The sequence below is a fragment of the Erythranthe guttata genome, chromosome 2, assembly GCF_056151865.1.
Source record: "Erythranthe guttata isolate IM_541 chromosome 2, IM_541, whole genome shotgun sequence".
Classification (NCBI taxonomy): domain Eukaryota; kingdom Viridiplantae; phylum Streptophyta; class Magnoliopsida; order Lamiales; family Phrymaceae; genus Erythranthe; species Erythranthe guttata.
In genome coordinates, this window is record NC_142534.1 from 17,932,779 (window position 1) to 17,946,716 (window position 13,938).

At 36.7% G+C, this 13,938-nt stretch overlaps 1 protein-coding gene and 1 non-coding gene across 5 annotated transcripts; both read left to right on the plus strand.

Annotated features, from left to right (window-relative positions):
* The first annotated feature begins 414 nt into the window (after positions 1-414).
* LOC105963902 (Tetratricopeptide repeat (TPR)-like superfamily protein) lies at positions 415-13,179 on the plus strand. 4 transcript variants are annotated; one of them, XM_012988390.2, is made up of 25 exons: positions 415-777; positions 1,097-1,219; positions 1,356-1,417; positions 1,788-1,880; positions 2,100-2,172; positions 2,290-2,661; positions 2,957-3,024; positions 3,106-3,237; positions 3,569-3,610; positions 3,763-4,287; positions 4,391-4,554; positions 4,810-5,338; positions 5,418-5,480; positions 5,562-5,663; positions 6,068-6,385; positions 7,019-7,111; positions 7,212-7,313; positions 7,569-7,673; positions 7,845-7,978; positions 8,064-8,247; positions 8,682-8,813; positions 9,104-9,216; positions 9,755-9,845; positions 10,317-12,559; positions 12,862-13,179. In XM_012988390.2, the coding sequence occupies exons 2-24, from the start codon at positions 1,159-1,161 to the stop codon at positions 12,417-12,419; spliced, it is 5,661 nt and encodes a 1,886-aa protein (XP_012843844.2). In that variant the 5' UTR covers positions 415-777; positions 1,097-1,158; the 3' UTR covers positions 12,420-12,559; positions 12,862-13,179. The 4 variants fall into 4 exon arrangements, with proteins under 4 accessions (XP_012843844.2, XP_012843843.2, XP_088670936.1 ...); XM_012988389.2 differs by having other exon boundaries at positions 512-777; positions 1,785-1,880; XM_088814810.1 differs by having other exon boundaries at positions 537-785.
* Positions 13,180-13,691: 512 nt separating this feature from the next.
* Positions 13,692-13,764, plus strand: TRNAA-CGC (transfer RNA alanine (anticodon CGC)). The gene has a single exon. It is a non-coding gene; the product is annotated as a tRNA-Ala (tRNA).
* The last annotated feature ends 174 nt before the right edge of the window (positions 13,765-13,938 follow it).

Below are 13,938 nucleotides of genomic sequence, written 5' to 3' on the forward strand. Positions count from 1 at the left end.
TCGCACAATAACATAGTTTACTCAATGAACTTCGAGCAACTGCAAATTCTCTCGTCAATAAAAAAAAAAAAAAACAACTACCGATAGATATTTATTTTTCCCCAAAATTAAACCAATTACAAAATCCAATTAATTTAATTAATTATAATTAACTTATATTACCAACTAATTAAACCGAGCTTAATTCAACAAGTGGATCGAGCTGGCCCATGTGAAGGGTCGACTAACAAAAGTGGTCCCTTTGGCTGTCCCTGTGAACCCTGCTAAACGGTTATCTCCTGCCTCTCTCTCTACACTGTAATTTGCACAAAAAGTCATTTTATTTTTTCATTTCATTTTCATATATATAATAATACAAATATATTATTAGGGTTTGTATGTACGAAATACAAACTTTGTAATATTGAAGAAATTAAATTTTAAGTAATAAAGAAAAAAATATCTAAACCAAAAAAAAAAAAAATGATAATCTCACACTGGACAATGGCCAGAGGGCTGCCCATATAATGCCACTATAATTCTGACTGTTAAATCTCAACCCTTCCTTCCTTATCACACCACACCTCTCTCTCTCTACATCTCTTTCTCTCTCTACTCTCTCTCTCTTCTTTCTTCTCTCTCTTAATATTTCTCTAGCTACACACTCTGTTTTTGCCTGTTATACTTTTGAGAGAGAATTCCTGCACTACTCTTATCTCTTTAACCTCTCATAAACCTTCAATATCCTAAAGTACAACCTTCTACACCGCAGAGTACAACCACGTAATACTGTTATTGGTCAGTATGTATGTATTATTCATTTATGTTTTTTTTCAATTGGATATTAAATGCAGCATTAAAGACTATTTTCCACCAATTCTTGAATTTTTAGTAGGTTAGCTGTTATTGGTTACTTAATATTCAATTTTTTTTCTAACTTGTATTTAAATAATAAATATATGGCTGAATTAAATAGGCAATGATTGTAACTTGATTGATACTAAGATTCTCGTCTGTCTGAATTATAACTGGGCTCATAGCAATAATGTGCCTACCATATTTCACTTGGTTGGCTAGATTTTCTTCTTATATATACCTCTCTACAAAATTTTGCCAGTTGAATTTTCGAGTTTTCGAGTTTTCGACTTATCGACCAGAGCTCGAGCTCGAGTTTGAAAAATGGCACCGAAGAACGGTCGTGGAAAGACAAAGGGCGACAAGAAGAAGAAAGAAGAGAAGGGTATATATGTATTCTTTCAAATAATTACTTATTTCTTCAATTGAATATTATAATTTAATTAATTAATTAATTTCACTAATGAAATTGTTCACCTTTTATTTATTTATTTTATTTTTAATTATATTATTTTGTGCAGTTCTTCCAGTTGTGGTGGATATAAACGTGAATCTTCCGGACGAGACTTGTGTTGTTTTGAAGGTATACATTGCATGAGAATATTACATGTGCACGAGTGTGTGTATTTATTTATTGGTCTTATTTTTTTAATTTTTATAGATAAATAATTATTGGAATATTTTCAATTAATTAAAATAAATTAAAGACTAAAATGAAATAATAGTGGTCGTGAAAGGTTGCTTAGATGTTTATACAATCACAATCTGGACTTATGAATAAATACAAATAAATTAGTGTATTTTTTGCGGTCGTCACACTTTGCGTAGATGTTTATACAATTATCGTTTTGATGATAATGTGCAAAAATCACCTTATTTTTTTTAGATAATATTTTAATTATAAAATAATATTTAATTCTGACTATTTATTTATTTATTTGTATTTGAAGCAGGGAATATCTACGGATAGAATTATTGATATTCGTCGTTTGTTATCGGTTAATACACAAACGTGTAACCTTACCAACTTCTCCTTATCACATGAGGTAAGTGTTTTTTTTTTTTTTTTTTTTTTTCAAATATTATTTTTTTCTATTTAAAATGTTAATAATTAAAATATAAAATAACATAAGTCATATTCATGAAAATCCCAAGTTAGATTTTTTTTTCTTGAAGAAAGCTAAAAAGTTATTCTCATTTTCGAAATAATTTGGATTTTGCTACAAATTGCCATATTTATTAATTTACCCTCTGCTTTTAAACAGGTGAGGGGCCCACGGTTAAAAGATACGGTGGACGTCTCCGCACTGAAACCCTGCACCCTCACACTCGTGGAAGGTAAAGAAAAGAAAATAAGGAAAACGAAATAAAAAAATATGATACGACGCCGTATCAACTAAAAGGTGCGTAATTACCTTTTTCGCCTTCTAAAATTCAATTTCATTTACGATGCAGAGGACTATGATGAAGAGAGCGCCACGGCGCACGTTAGAAGGTTGCTCGATATCGTCGCCTGTACGACGTCGTTCGGGCCGTCGGCGAACAAGGATGCCTCCTCCGCCGCCGCCGCCGCCTCGGGCGGAGATGTGGTCAAGGATGTGCGTGGAGCGCAGGATACCAAGACTTCCAAGAAATCAAGCAAATCTCCCCGCGCAAAGAGTAAGAAAGAGAATTCTCCTCCGCCGGCGTTACCGGTGTCAGATTCCGAGGGAAAGGACGGATCGTCGGTGGCGATTGACGGAGAAGGGGAGATGAATAACACTTCACCGAAATTGGGGAGTTTCTACGAGTTCTTTTCTCTCTCGCATCTCACGCCTCCTCTTCAATGTAAAAACCCCTCTCTTCTCGCTGTTAGTCCAGCCTTATTTTGAAATTGATGTTATCAATAATTAATAAAACTATAAACATGTTAAAGATATTTAAATAAAATGAATTTTATGTTCATGCATTATCTGGATTTTTTTAATGCATTAACTGGAAGTTAATTTAGAGAAAAATAAACTAGGTACTTGAACTGTTCAAAAGTATACTATTCGTAAATTATTTGTCTGAAATAACTTGTTTTAGAGGTGCTATACGTGTTTGAGGTGTACACTCATGAAATTTCGGCTTATAATGTCAGTTATAAGGAGGGCAACGAAGAAGTCCGGCAGTGGAGTTTGTGGAGCTGATCATCTTTTCACTCTCGAAGTAAGACATTGTCTGCATTTTTACTTGAATGAACTCCCGAAGATATAATAATAACTAATTGTGCTCATTGGATCTTTGCAGGTGAAATTGTGCAATGGTAAATTGGTTATTATAGAAGCTTCCAGGAAAGGTTTCTGTGATACCGGAAAGCAGCAAATTCTCTGTCACAATCTGGTCGACCTGTTGAGACAGCTCAGTAGAGCCTTCGATAATGTTAGTTCTGTAAACTCGATTGCTGGAATTCTTAACCAAACGTTCCAAATTTGATGTAGAAATTGTTGGTCATGTCCATCAAAATGTTTACAATGAAATAAAGGTTTTCAGTTGCGTAGCTCCTATTAACTTTAGATTTTCCAGTATGGATTTATAGACATGGACCATCTTAACAGTTTTCTTAACTAGCTGGTACATTCTTGTTAAGGTTGATATTTGAAGGTGGCTAAATCTATTCTTACTAATTAATAGTGTTGTGTTCTTACTGTGCTGCCCTTCAAAGATATGAAAGTATTTGTAATATCTGACAACCTTAATCTTTCCATTTCAGGCTTATGACGATCTCATGAAAGCATTCTCAGAGAGGAATAAGGTAGAGCAGTAAACCTGAACTCTACTTGCTCCACTCTCTTATCTGAACACTCCCACCCCCTCCCTTTTTTGTTTAAAAAATGTCATGCCACATCCTTATTTTGTACAGGTCTCTAGTCTGTTTGACATCTAATTTATATTTTCTTACTGCAGTTTGGGAACCTCCCTTTTGGCTTCAGGGCTAACACATGGCTTATTCCACCTGTAGCTGCACAATCACCATCTACATTTCCTCCTCTACCCATAGAAGATGAAAAATGGGGTGGAAATGGAGGTGGTCTGGGCAGAGATGGAAAAAGTGATCTGCTACCTTATGCAAATGAACTTCTGTTTCTTGCATCTATGCCATGCAAAACAGCCGAGGAGAGGCAAATTCGAGATAGAAAAGCATTTCTTCTTCACAGTTTATTTGTCGACGTTGCCATTTTCAAAGCCTTTGCTGCCGTGCAACATGTATTAGGAAATCCGGAGTTAGCTCATGCTGCTTTGAGCACTGATATTATCTATTCAGAAAATGTCGGGGACTTGACCATAGCTGTCATGAAAGATGCTTCTAATGCTAGCTGCAAATTTGATACTAAGATTGATGGACAACAAGCTATTGGACTAGATACTAAAAGACTGGGTGAAAGAAACCTGCTCAAGGGGATCACTGCTGATGAAAATACTGCAGCTCATGTAAGAAACTCAAGGATATGGGCAAATATTGCTGTTATTCAATACCGTATTGCTTATTGTTTGACAGATTTCTTAATGGAGAAAATTTTTCATTTTCACACAGGATATTGCAACCCTAGGTATTGTGAACGTAAGATACTGTGGTTATATTGCAAGCGTGAAAGTTCAAGGGATTGACATTGACAATGACAATGTGAATCCTGCATTGCAAAGCCAAGAACTTCTTGACCAGTCAGATGGTGGTGCTAATGCCCTCAATATTAACAGGTCTAGATGCCAAACTTGCAATTATGTTATGCTTGATAACACATTAGTTATTATGGAATGAGATTCATTACTTCTTTCTCTCCATACAACTGGCACCTCCACATCCACCCCCACCCCCAGAACAAGTAGTTTCTCATGCAACTATGTATACTTACAATTTAGTGGTTTACGTATATCTTATAGGATATGATCTACTACATCTCTTACTTTTATCTTTATTTTTGCTGGTTCTCACTTTCACCTTGTAATTTGCAGTTTGAGGCTAGTTCTTCATGAAAATGCAACTGTTGAACTGAATAAACAAATACCGCATTCCCAATTGTTAGAGAGTGAAGAACTTGATTCCTCACAAGCTTTTGTTGAGAGATTGTTTGAAGACAGTCTTGTCAAGCTTAAGGAAGAAGAAACTGATAAGGATGCTTTTGTGAGATGGGAGCTTGGGGCCTGCTGGATACAACATTTACAAGATCAGAAAAAAACAGAAAAAGAGAAGAAACCATCTAATGAGAAAGCCAAAAATGAATTGAAGGTTGAGGGTCTAGGAACACCTCTTAAATCCCTTAAAAATAGAAAGAAGAACTCAGATGGAAGTACTGCGGAACTACCAAATGAAAACATTAGGTCTGCCGTAGATGAAGTGAAGGATGAGGCTGCAAAAACCATAAATGTGTCAGAATCTCAGCTTGATACTGGTGCAAGTGAAGACGAGCTTATGCTAAAAAAATTATTGTCTGATGCTGCTTTTACTCGATTAAAAGAGTCAGAGACAGGACTTCACACAAAGGTAGTATTATATATTTTTTGTTCAATAAATGTTTACTTTTAATGTTAATTAAGCTTACTGATTTTTCTTATCTTGACAGTCGCTGCAAGAACTAATTGAGCTGTCACAAAAATATTATGATGAAGTGGCTCTGCCAAAACTGGTAATAAGAAAAATTTCATTTTTTATAAATCTCAGTAGAAGTGGCATCTCTAGTTCATTTAACGTTCATCGTGTGCTACAGGTTGCAGATTTTGGTTCATTAGAACTCTCACCAGTGGATGGGCGGACGTTAACAGATTTCATGCATACTAGAGGTCTTCGGATGCGTTCCCTTGGACAAGTTGTATGTTCCTCACGGTGATACGGACTCATCTTATTACATAACATGCTATTAACACATCGTAGGACATTTTTTGTTTTGACACAAATGGGAACTATAAAGGTTTTAAATTGGAGACCTGAATAATCCCATATACACCCAAGTGCAACTAGAGTGGTTAAATTATAAGACAGCCCTATCCTTTTCAATTAGTTACTTTTTGGTAATTTTATTCTTAGACACCTGAGAATCAACAAAATAAGTTCAGATAATCCATACATAGTGTTCAATTTGATGTTTGGGTATATTTATTGTTGTGTTGGATGATGTTATTGACATTTAACTTGCAATTGGGTATAAAAACCTCATTTCTTATCCTGCGTGAGTACACCTACCGAGTACTGCTAATAAATTCCTGTTTTTAACAGGTTAAGCTTTCAGAAAAATTATCCCATGTGCAATCTCTATGCATCCATGAGATGATAGTACGAGCTTTTAAGCATATTCTGCAGGCAGTGATATCTGCTGTTGAGAAGCCCGAGAAACTGGCAGCAGCAATTGCAGCTGCGCTGAATTTGATGCTTGGAGTTGCTGAAAATGGACAATCAGATCAGCCGCATGGTGTAAATTCCATTGTCTGGAGATGGCTCGAAGTGTTTCTTAAGAAGAGATATGAATGGCATTTGAACAATGCAAACTACGAGGATGTGAGAAAATTCGCAATTCTTCGTGGTTTATGCCATAAGGTATGTTGAGTTAAGTTACAGAAGACTGGCTACGCCCTGTGCCTTCTAATTTCAGTGGTGAATCCATTTCCTGTCATTTTGCTTTTACCTATCATGGTACATACTGAATATAACTAGCAGAAGACAAATAAATAAACATAATGGTACGATTGAAAGTATTCAACTCCCAGTCTAACGTAATCACGAATGCAACACATATGTCCACAATTCTCTAGGAACATGTAATTAGCAAAAGTTCGTGCTACCTAGATTTTTGGTCAACTACTGCTCCGGTTTTATCATTTAGTTTTCCCCTAGATTCAAATCTGAGATTACATGGATAGTCTCTTTTTATTTTTTACCGACCTACACATTTCAAAGCATCACGTGTGTTGTAAACACGTACGTACATATTCAGTGTCAGAAGTCATATGAACGACCCCTCTCCCCTTCTAACAGGCAGAAGTAGAGATACTTAAGTTTTATTGCTTACTTTACATGATATACATATTCAGTGTCAGAAGTTATATGAGCTACCCTTCCCCTTCTAACAGGCAGAAGTAGAGATACTTAGGTTTTATTGCTTGCTTTACATGATATACGTTACGAATCTCAAGGTATAAGAATGATTTAAAGTCCTTGCTTGGTTTCTAGGTGGGTATTGAGCTTGTACCAAGAGACTTCGATATGCAATCTGTACAACCTTTCCGGAAAGAGGACATTGTCAGCCTTGTACCAGTACATAAGGTGAACTTGGATTGCTTTTTGCCCAATAGCGACATGCATTTTAGTCATGCCTTTTGAAATATATGTTTTTCTCATGCAAAATGTGATTGGTTTCTTATAGCAAGCTGCATGCTCTTCTGCGGATGGACGGCAGCTCTTGGAATCTTCTAAAACAGCCCTGGATAAAGGAAAACTTGAAGAAGCTGTCAGCTATGGAACAAAGGTGATTCATTAATGGTGTTGATAATAAATCCTCTCAGTGACAAGACAGTTTAGTTACCTTCCTTGTGAATGTTTTATGTCTGGATATCAGATCAGCAGTTCGGTCTAGAACCTCAAAGTGGCATTTCTTATCTTTTCTTTTATTCTATAGCTCCAAAAACACGAGATCTGAACAATTATTATACATTAATTCCCAGTGAACCATCTCTTGTGGTCAATAATGCGTTAAATCACTGAAATTTTCTCACAATCTCAGGCCCTTGCAAAGTTGGTAGCAGTGTGTGGCCCCTATCATAGAATGACAGCTGGCGCTTACAGCCTTCTTGCAGTTGTTTTATATCACACAGGAGATTTCAATCAGGTCCTTGCTCAATCCTTTTCATTCTATTGCACCTTCATCCATCACAGATGATAAGTTATCCTTATCAATGCCAATAAGTATATGTAGATCATCTTCTGTTGGACGTGCATAAATTCACAAATGTCTATTTCAGTATCACTGCATCTTATCTATGCTGTTCTTTATTTATAGGCCACAATATATCAGCAAAAAGCATTGGATATTAATGAACGAGAGCTAGGTCTTGATCATCCAGATACCATGAAAAGTTATGGGGATCTTGCTGTTTTCTATTACAGACTACAACACACAGAATTGGCTCTCAAGTATGTATCATAGTAGAAGATTGGCCTTATTACGTACTAAGTTAACATTTTCTTTCAAGAGGTGATTTCATTTTCCATCATTTAGGTACGTAAAGAGAGCGTTATATTTGTTACATCTGACATGTGGCCCATCACATCCAAACACTGCTGCAACATACATAAATGTGGCTATGATGGAGGAAGGGCTGGGTAACGTGCATGTTGCTTTAAGGTATCTTCATAAAGCTCTGAAGTGCAACCAAAGGCTTCTTGGACCAGATCATATTCAGGTTCCTTGCTACCTCCACTGATAATCTTACTATTACATTATTCTTTTAGAGTTATTATTTTTATTTCTCTAGCATACATAAAAGAACCATACTCAGAATGAAGAATCTTCCTGTTTTCATTGATACTATTTCATGTAGTATCGTTTGTGGATGCCACTAGGTGTTAAATGCGTTTCTTTATTTTTCCAAGTATACAAAGAAAATGGATTATATTATTTTTGCAGTGCTAATTTCATTGTAACTGTATATTTTGTCAAACAGAAGTCCTTCGTGTTTTGTCGCTTGTTCTGAACATACACCTAAACTATGTATCAATCATCTCTGTAAGCTTGGATTTGAATGGTTCAGAAATTAAGTGTGTTTGAGTCATCTTTATAAACCTGGTCTTACATGTTTCAGAAAAAAAAGTATGCTTATCCTTTTAATGCTTTCAGACGGCTGCGAGTTATCATGCTATTGCAATTGCCCTCTCATTGATGGAAGCATATCCTTTAAGTGTTCAGCATGAACAAACCACCTTACAAATTCTTCGGTCTAAGCTGGGACCAGATGACCTTCGAACCCAGGTATTTAATATTTTCTGACTTCTTAAAATATAGAAATGCCTTTTTGGTTTCTTGTACTGCAGCTCAATGTTGCTGCAGATAACTATTTTTCTGGGGTTGGGGGAAAGAAAGTGTTTGATTCTTTATTAATTTTGCAAATGATACTGTTCGTCACAATGTTCCTGTTATCCTAGTAGACGATTCCATCCCTATATTTTTATGCAGGGTTGTGAAGGCTGCTCTGGAGAACTTTAAAGTTTAATGAGGTCTTTTTTGACCAACCCCATTATTTTTTACGTACTATGCTGCAGGATGCCGCTGCATGGCTTGAATACTTTGAATCCAAGGCTTTTGAACAGCAAGAAGCTGCTCGGAATGGGACTCGGAAGCCAGATGCATCTATAGCTAGCAAGGGCCACTTAAGGTACAACATCATTTTTCTGGTGACCTGGTATATGCATTTGATCTTGTTGCAATTTCTATTTCTGTTTGTTAGGGCTGCGTTTATTTATCCTTATTGAGCATAATTAGAGATACATTTCTCAGAGGATTCCCAGCCTTGGGGATATGGCTCATGTTCTATATTTGTTTCATTGTGGTTGCACAATAACTGGAGGTGTTCTAGTTTAACTTTACGGGGTATAATCATGTCAAGTGCATCCTTGTAGTGGTTGTAGCTTTTCAGCATTTCAGATTCTTAGATTCCTGATTCAGTGATTTGCAGTTGCACTTGCAAGCTGACTGATATTCTACTGTATAAAGATCCTCATAAGTGCAACTTTTAGGGGTTAAGAAAAAGGAAATCGGAAGTGATGATTTTTATACATATGGTCCATATGGATGTCTTTTTGATGTGATACTTGGAGAATGTGTGATACTTGTGAAATTCTATATGTTTCTTGACAATCTCATAATTAGAAATCTAGGCGAATTTCGTATTTACTGATATATGTTATTGACAGTGTATCGGATTTGCTTGATTACATTAATCCAAGTCATGATGCTAAAGGGAAAGATGCTGTGGGATCAAAGAGAAGAAATTACATTGCAAAGGTATTTCTTGTTTCCCTTATCAATTATGTACCGAACATATAGGGTTAGATTGCCACTATTAACAGGCAATTAGATATTTCTCGTTCTTTGGAATGCTAAAAGTTGTTGTCATGTACATCTACAAGACATTGATGGGTATTTGCTGAAATTTATCACCGAAACAAAATGTATCTTTCAACAACTATGATGAAAAAAACAAAACAAAAAGGAATGGTATTAAAATGATGATAGGAAGATGAAGAGTATAGTACATACATTGAATGCATTAATTGTGACATCAGTTGTATTTGACCTAATTAACCATAATTAATTCATACTTTAACTTAGTAGGTACAATAGGTATCACAAAAAAAGTAAGAAACATTTAACATTCATACTTTAAATACTGTTATTTATTATTAATGGTATAGGAAATAGGAATAAGATATATTTTCTTAATTATTAAGATCTTTTTTACGCTTTCATTCTTAGGCAAAAGGAAAATCCGTTCAAAACAATCTAGCCACCTCAGATTCAGAAGTGCTTCCAGTAGATTTCCTGAAGGGCGAGGAGCACGAAGACAAACAAGTATCTGACTCTGATGTTGAGTCCTCCCTGAACCATCAATCTTCCTCTCCGCCAGTTCAGTCTGAAGAAAATGTAGAAGTATCCAATGAGGCGAAAGCCGTCCAGCCTGACGAACATCTGCCAGAGGAACCTATAGTTGAAACACCTCCAGTTTCCAATGATGTTACATTTGAAACACATGCTGAAGCAGAAGACGGATGGCAGTCAGTTCAAAGACCAAGATCAGCTGGCTCGTTTGGGAAACGACAGAGGCAGAGACGTCAGCATGGAAATAAGATTTTTAATAATCAGAAAAAAGATTTTGTCGTTGAAGTGGATCATGCTATTCTGAAGAATAACCATCAAAGTGGTAAATTTTATGTGGTGAAGAAACGGGCAGTGTCCCCAGGCAGGTTTGCGGAATATTATGTAGCGAAGAACCCATCACCAGCCACCAAATTTGGACGGAAAGTAGTCAAAACTGTGGCATACAGAGTGAAGTCGGTGCCTTCATCCACCACAGATGCTGCAGTGGAGAGCTCTAAGAATGAAGATAAGAGATTAAACTCTCCATCAGACCAAGGGCCGGTTCATGTACCGAAAGAGATTGTAGCAGTACCAAAGAGAAGCTCAATTGTAAGTTTGGGTAAATCTCCTTCATATAAGGAAGTAGCTGTAGCACCACCTGGTACCATACCTATGTTGCAGGTGAGACTTCCCGAGAATGATGTCCATTACGATAAGGAATCTGAAGAACAGCACATTGAAGCCAAGGAAGAATCTGGGTCCACGGTATTGAATGCAGAAAATGACAAGGAAGTGAATGTTTTGGATTTAATTATGGCTTCCGCTGTAAGATATGAAAACGAGGCTTCCGATAAGAAAGAAGCAATTCACTCGGATAATGCAAAAAATGATGAGGTGACATCTGAGAGCATCAAGGAGTCAAATCAAATGGATGAGCAAGGTTACACACATTCTCTAGAAATGGGTACGTTCACTGCGGATTCATTGGAGTCTGCTGGACTCAACGAGGACTCTGAATCAGCTTTGATTGGGGTTGAAGAACTACAGGTAAAACCTTCAATGATAGGTCCTAATGACTCTAGAGAAATTTCCGGCAAGAAATTATCTGCATCAGCAGCTCCATACAATCCATCAGTAGTTTCTCCACGTGTGCCACCATTGCCTATCAGTCCAGGAACTATTCCCCCAATCGGCCCTTGGCCAATGAATATGGGTCTTCATCCCAGTCAACACCATCCATATCCATCACCCCCAACAACACCAAACATGATCCACCCCTTGCCGTTTATGTATCCTCCATACTCACAAGCCCAATCAATACCACCTACCACTTTCCAAATGACTAACAGCCCATTTCATCCCGGTCAGTTCGCCTGGCAATGCAATATACGTGCTAACAAGCCAGAGTACATTCCAGTCACTATTTGGCCTGGCTGCCACCCGATAGAATTTCCCTCACCGACGGTCGTTGAACCAATTGGTAAACCCATTTTGGAGACGAAGGAACACTCTATTAACGCAGATAACCTAAATTTGCCACCTAGTTTATCTGTGGATCTTGACAGTGGGAATGAGTCTAAGAAAGAAATTGATCTTCCAGCATCGGAAGCAGTGGAGAACTTAAATGATATAAATGTAGTTCAATCAGGGGATGGGGAAGAAATTACTGGTTCTAACTTTCATGGTGTATCGATTGCGGTTAACCTGTTAAACAGCAGCAACGGTCCAAATGAAGAAGCTCATAGGTACAGTGACTATCATGTACGCAGACAGCCAGAGAAGGATGAGAATGAAAAAACCTTCAATATTTTAGTTAGAGGGAGAAGAAACCGAAAGCAGATGCTGCGAATGCCATTAAGTATGCTCAAGAAACCATATAGTTCTCAGTCTTTCAAAGTTGTATATAGTAGAGTTGTGAGGGAAACAGAACTTCCTACTTCCACAAGTTTTGAATCCAGAGAACCGAGCACCACGGCTAATGCTACACAAGGAGATGTATAACTTTATTCAAATGCTACAGCGAGATGATTGAGAAGATGTTAAAGTTGTACTACGTACGTAACATACAAAAGTGACTTCAATGATATCTATGCTGTGTGGAGGTTTGCTAGATGCCTCAGTAGTTAGCTCAATACGTGCAGGTTAGTTCCTTAAATTTTCTCTTAGTTATTCTGGATTTAATTTCTCCGGTTAATGTCAAATCTTATCTTCTTCACACAGTGGTTGTTACATCAGCTGCTTAAATATAATAAGAGTCCCGTGGAGGGTAAAATTATCTCTCAGCATAAAAAATATTAATTAATATTTCACTATTAAATTTCGCATCACCACCCTGATTGCTACTGTTTATATTTCAGATTCTGTCGTTGTAAACATATTTCCTCGACTAAAATCGGAAGTAGATTTAAACACTTATCTAATGGTTCGATCTTTCAATATGCAGGTTCTCTTTGGAAATTCACTTTTTGGTCTGTGGAGGCCTCTCTCTTCTGTCTTGGAATATCCTTCTCTCACACCTCTTTTCAGCAGAGGAATTTGATCTTTTTGATGCATTCATTCGTTCCTTTATTTGAGGACATAAATTTTGACCATGATAATAGGATATATTTGAAGTCCTTTCCAATTGATTCTTTTTTATAGAAGGTGAGTTTGAAATAAACTTTCTAAGTCAAATTTTTGGCAAATGTCAAATTCGATAAAATAAGCAATGAACTATTCTTTTGATTCTGCATTGGAAATAATACGTTTATTCTCGTGTTAACTTATGTTGGTAGCCTCTAGATGAGGTATATTTGGATTTGCTGAACCATATTTCTTGCATGTGTGGTTGGGAAGTAACCATGTTTTTGATAAAATGTATGATGGTATTGTTATATACGATTTTTGGTAATTTTGCTCGACGGTTCAAAAATTAGTAAATTAACTCTCTCTTGGCTTACTTATTATAGATAACTATTCGCTCAGAATCACGGTCCATATAATGTATAGAATAAGCCCAAATGAAGGCCGTCTATAGTCCATTACAATAAGCCCGTAGTCTGTATTGCAATATCCATGAGAGGCCTCTTTCAGAATAGCAGTCCATATAACGCATTACAATAAGCCCATACACAATCCATGTATCCAGCCCAAACAAAACTCAGGCCCAATATCAAGACCCAAAATAGGTTAGGCCCATTATCAAGGCCCAAGATAGCTCAGGCTTCTTATCGAAGCCCAAAAAAATAATAATTAAATGAATAAATAAGATTAGGCATTAAATATTAACAATAAGGGGGTGTAGCTCATATGGTAGAGCGCTCGCTTCGCATGCGAGAGGCACGGGGTTCGATTCCCCGCACCTCCAACCCATTTTTTTTTATTTGTATGCAACGAACACAAACAAACAAGACATTTTCTTTTTTAATGTTTTCCAGCATCTCTATGTAGAAGAATTGTTTTTTACACAGCCAACAAAATTACCAAACCATCTTTTAACTCCTACAAGAGTTTACTTAGTAAACATGTGTATCCCAAGACC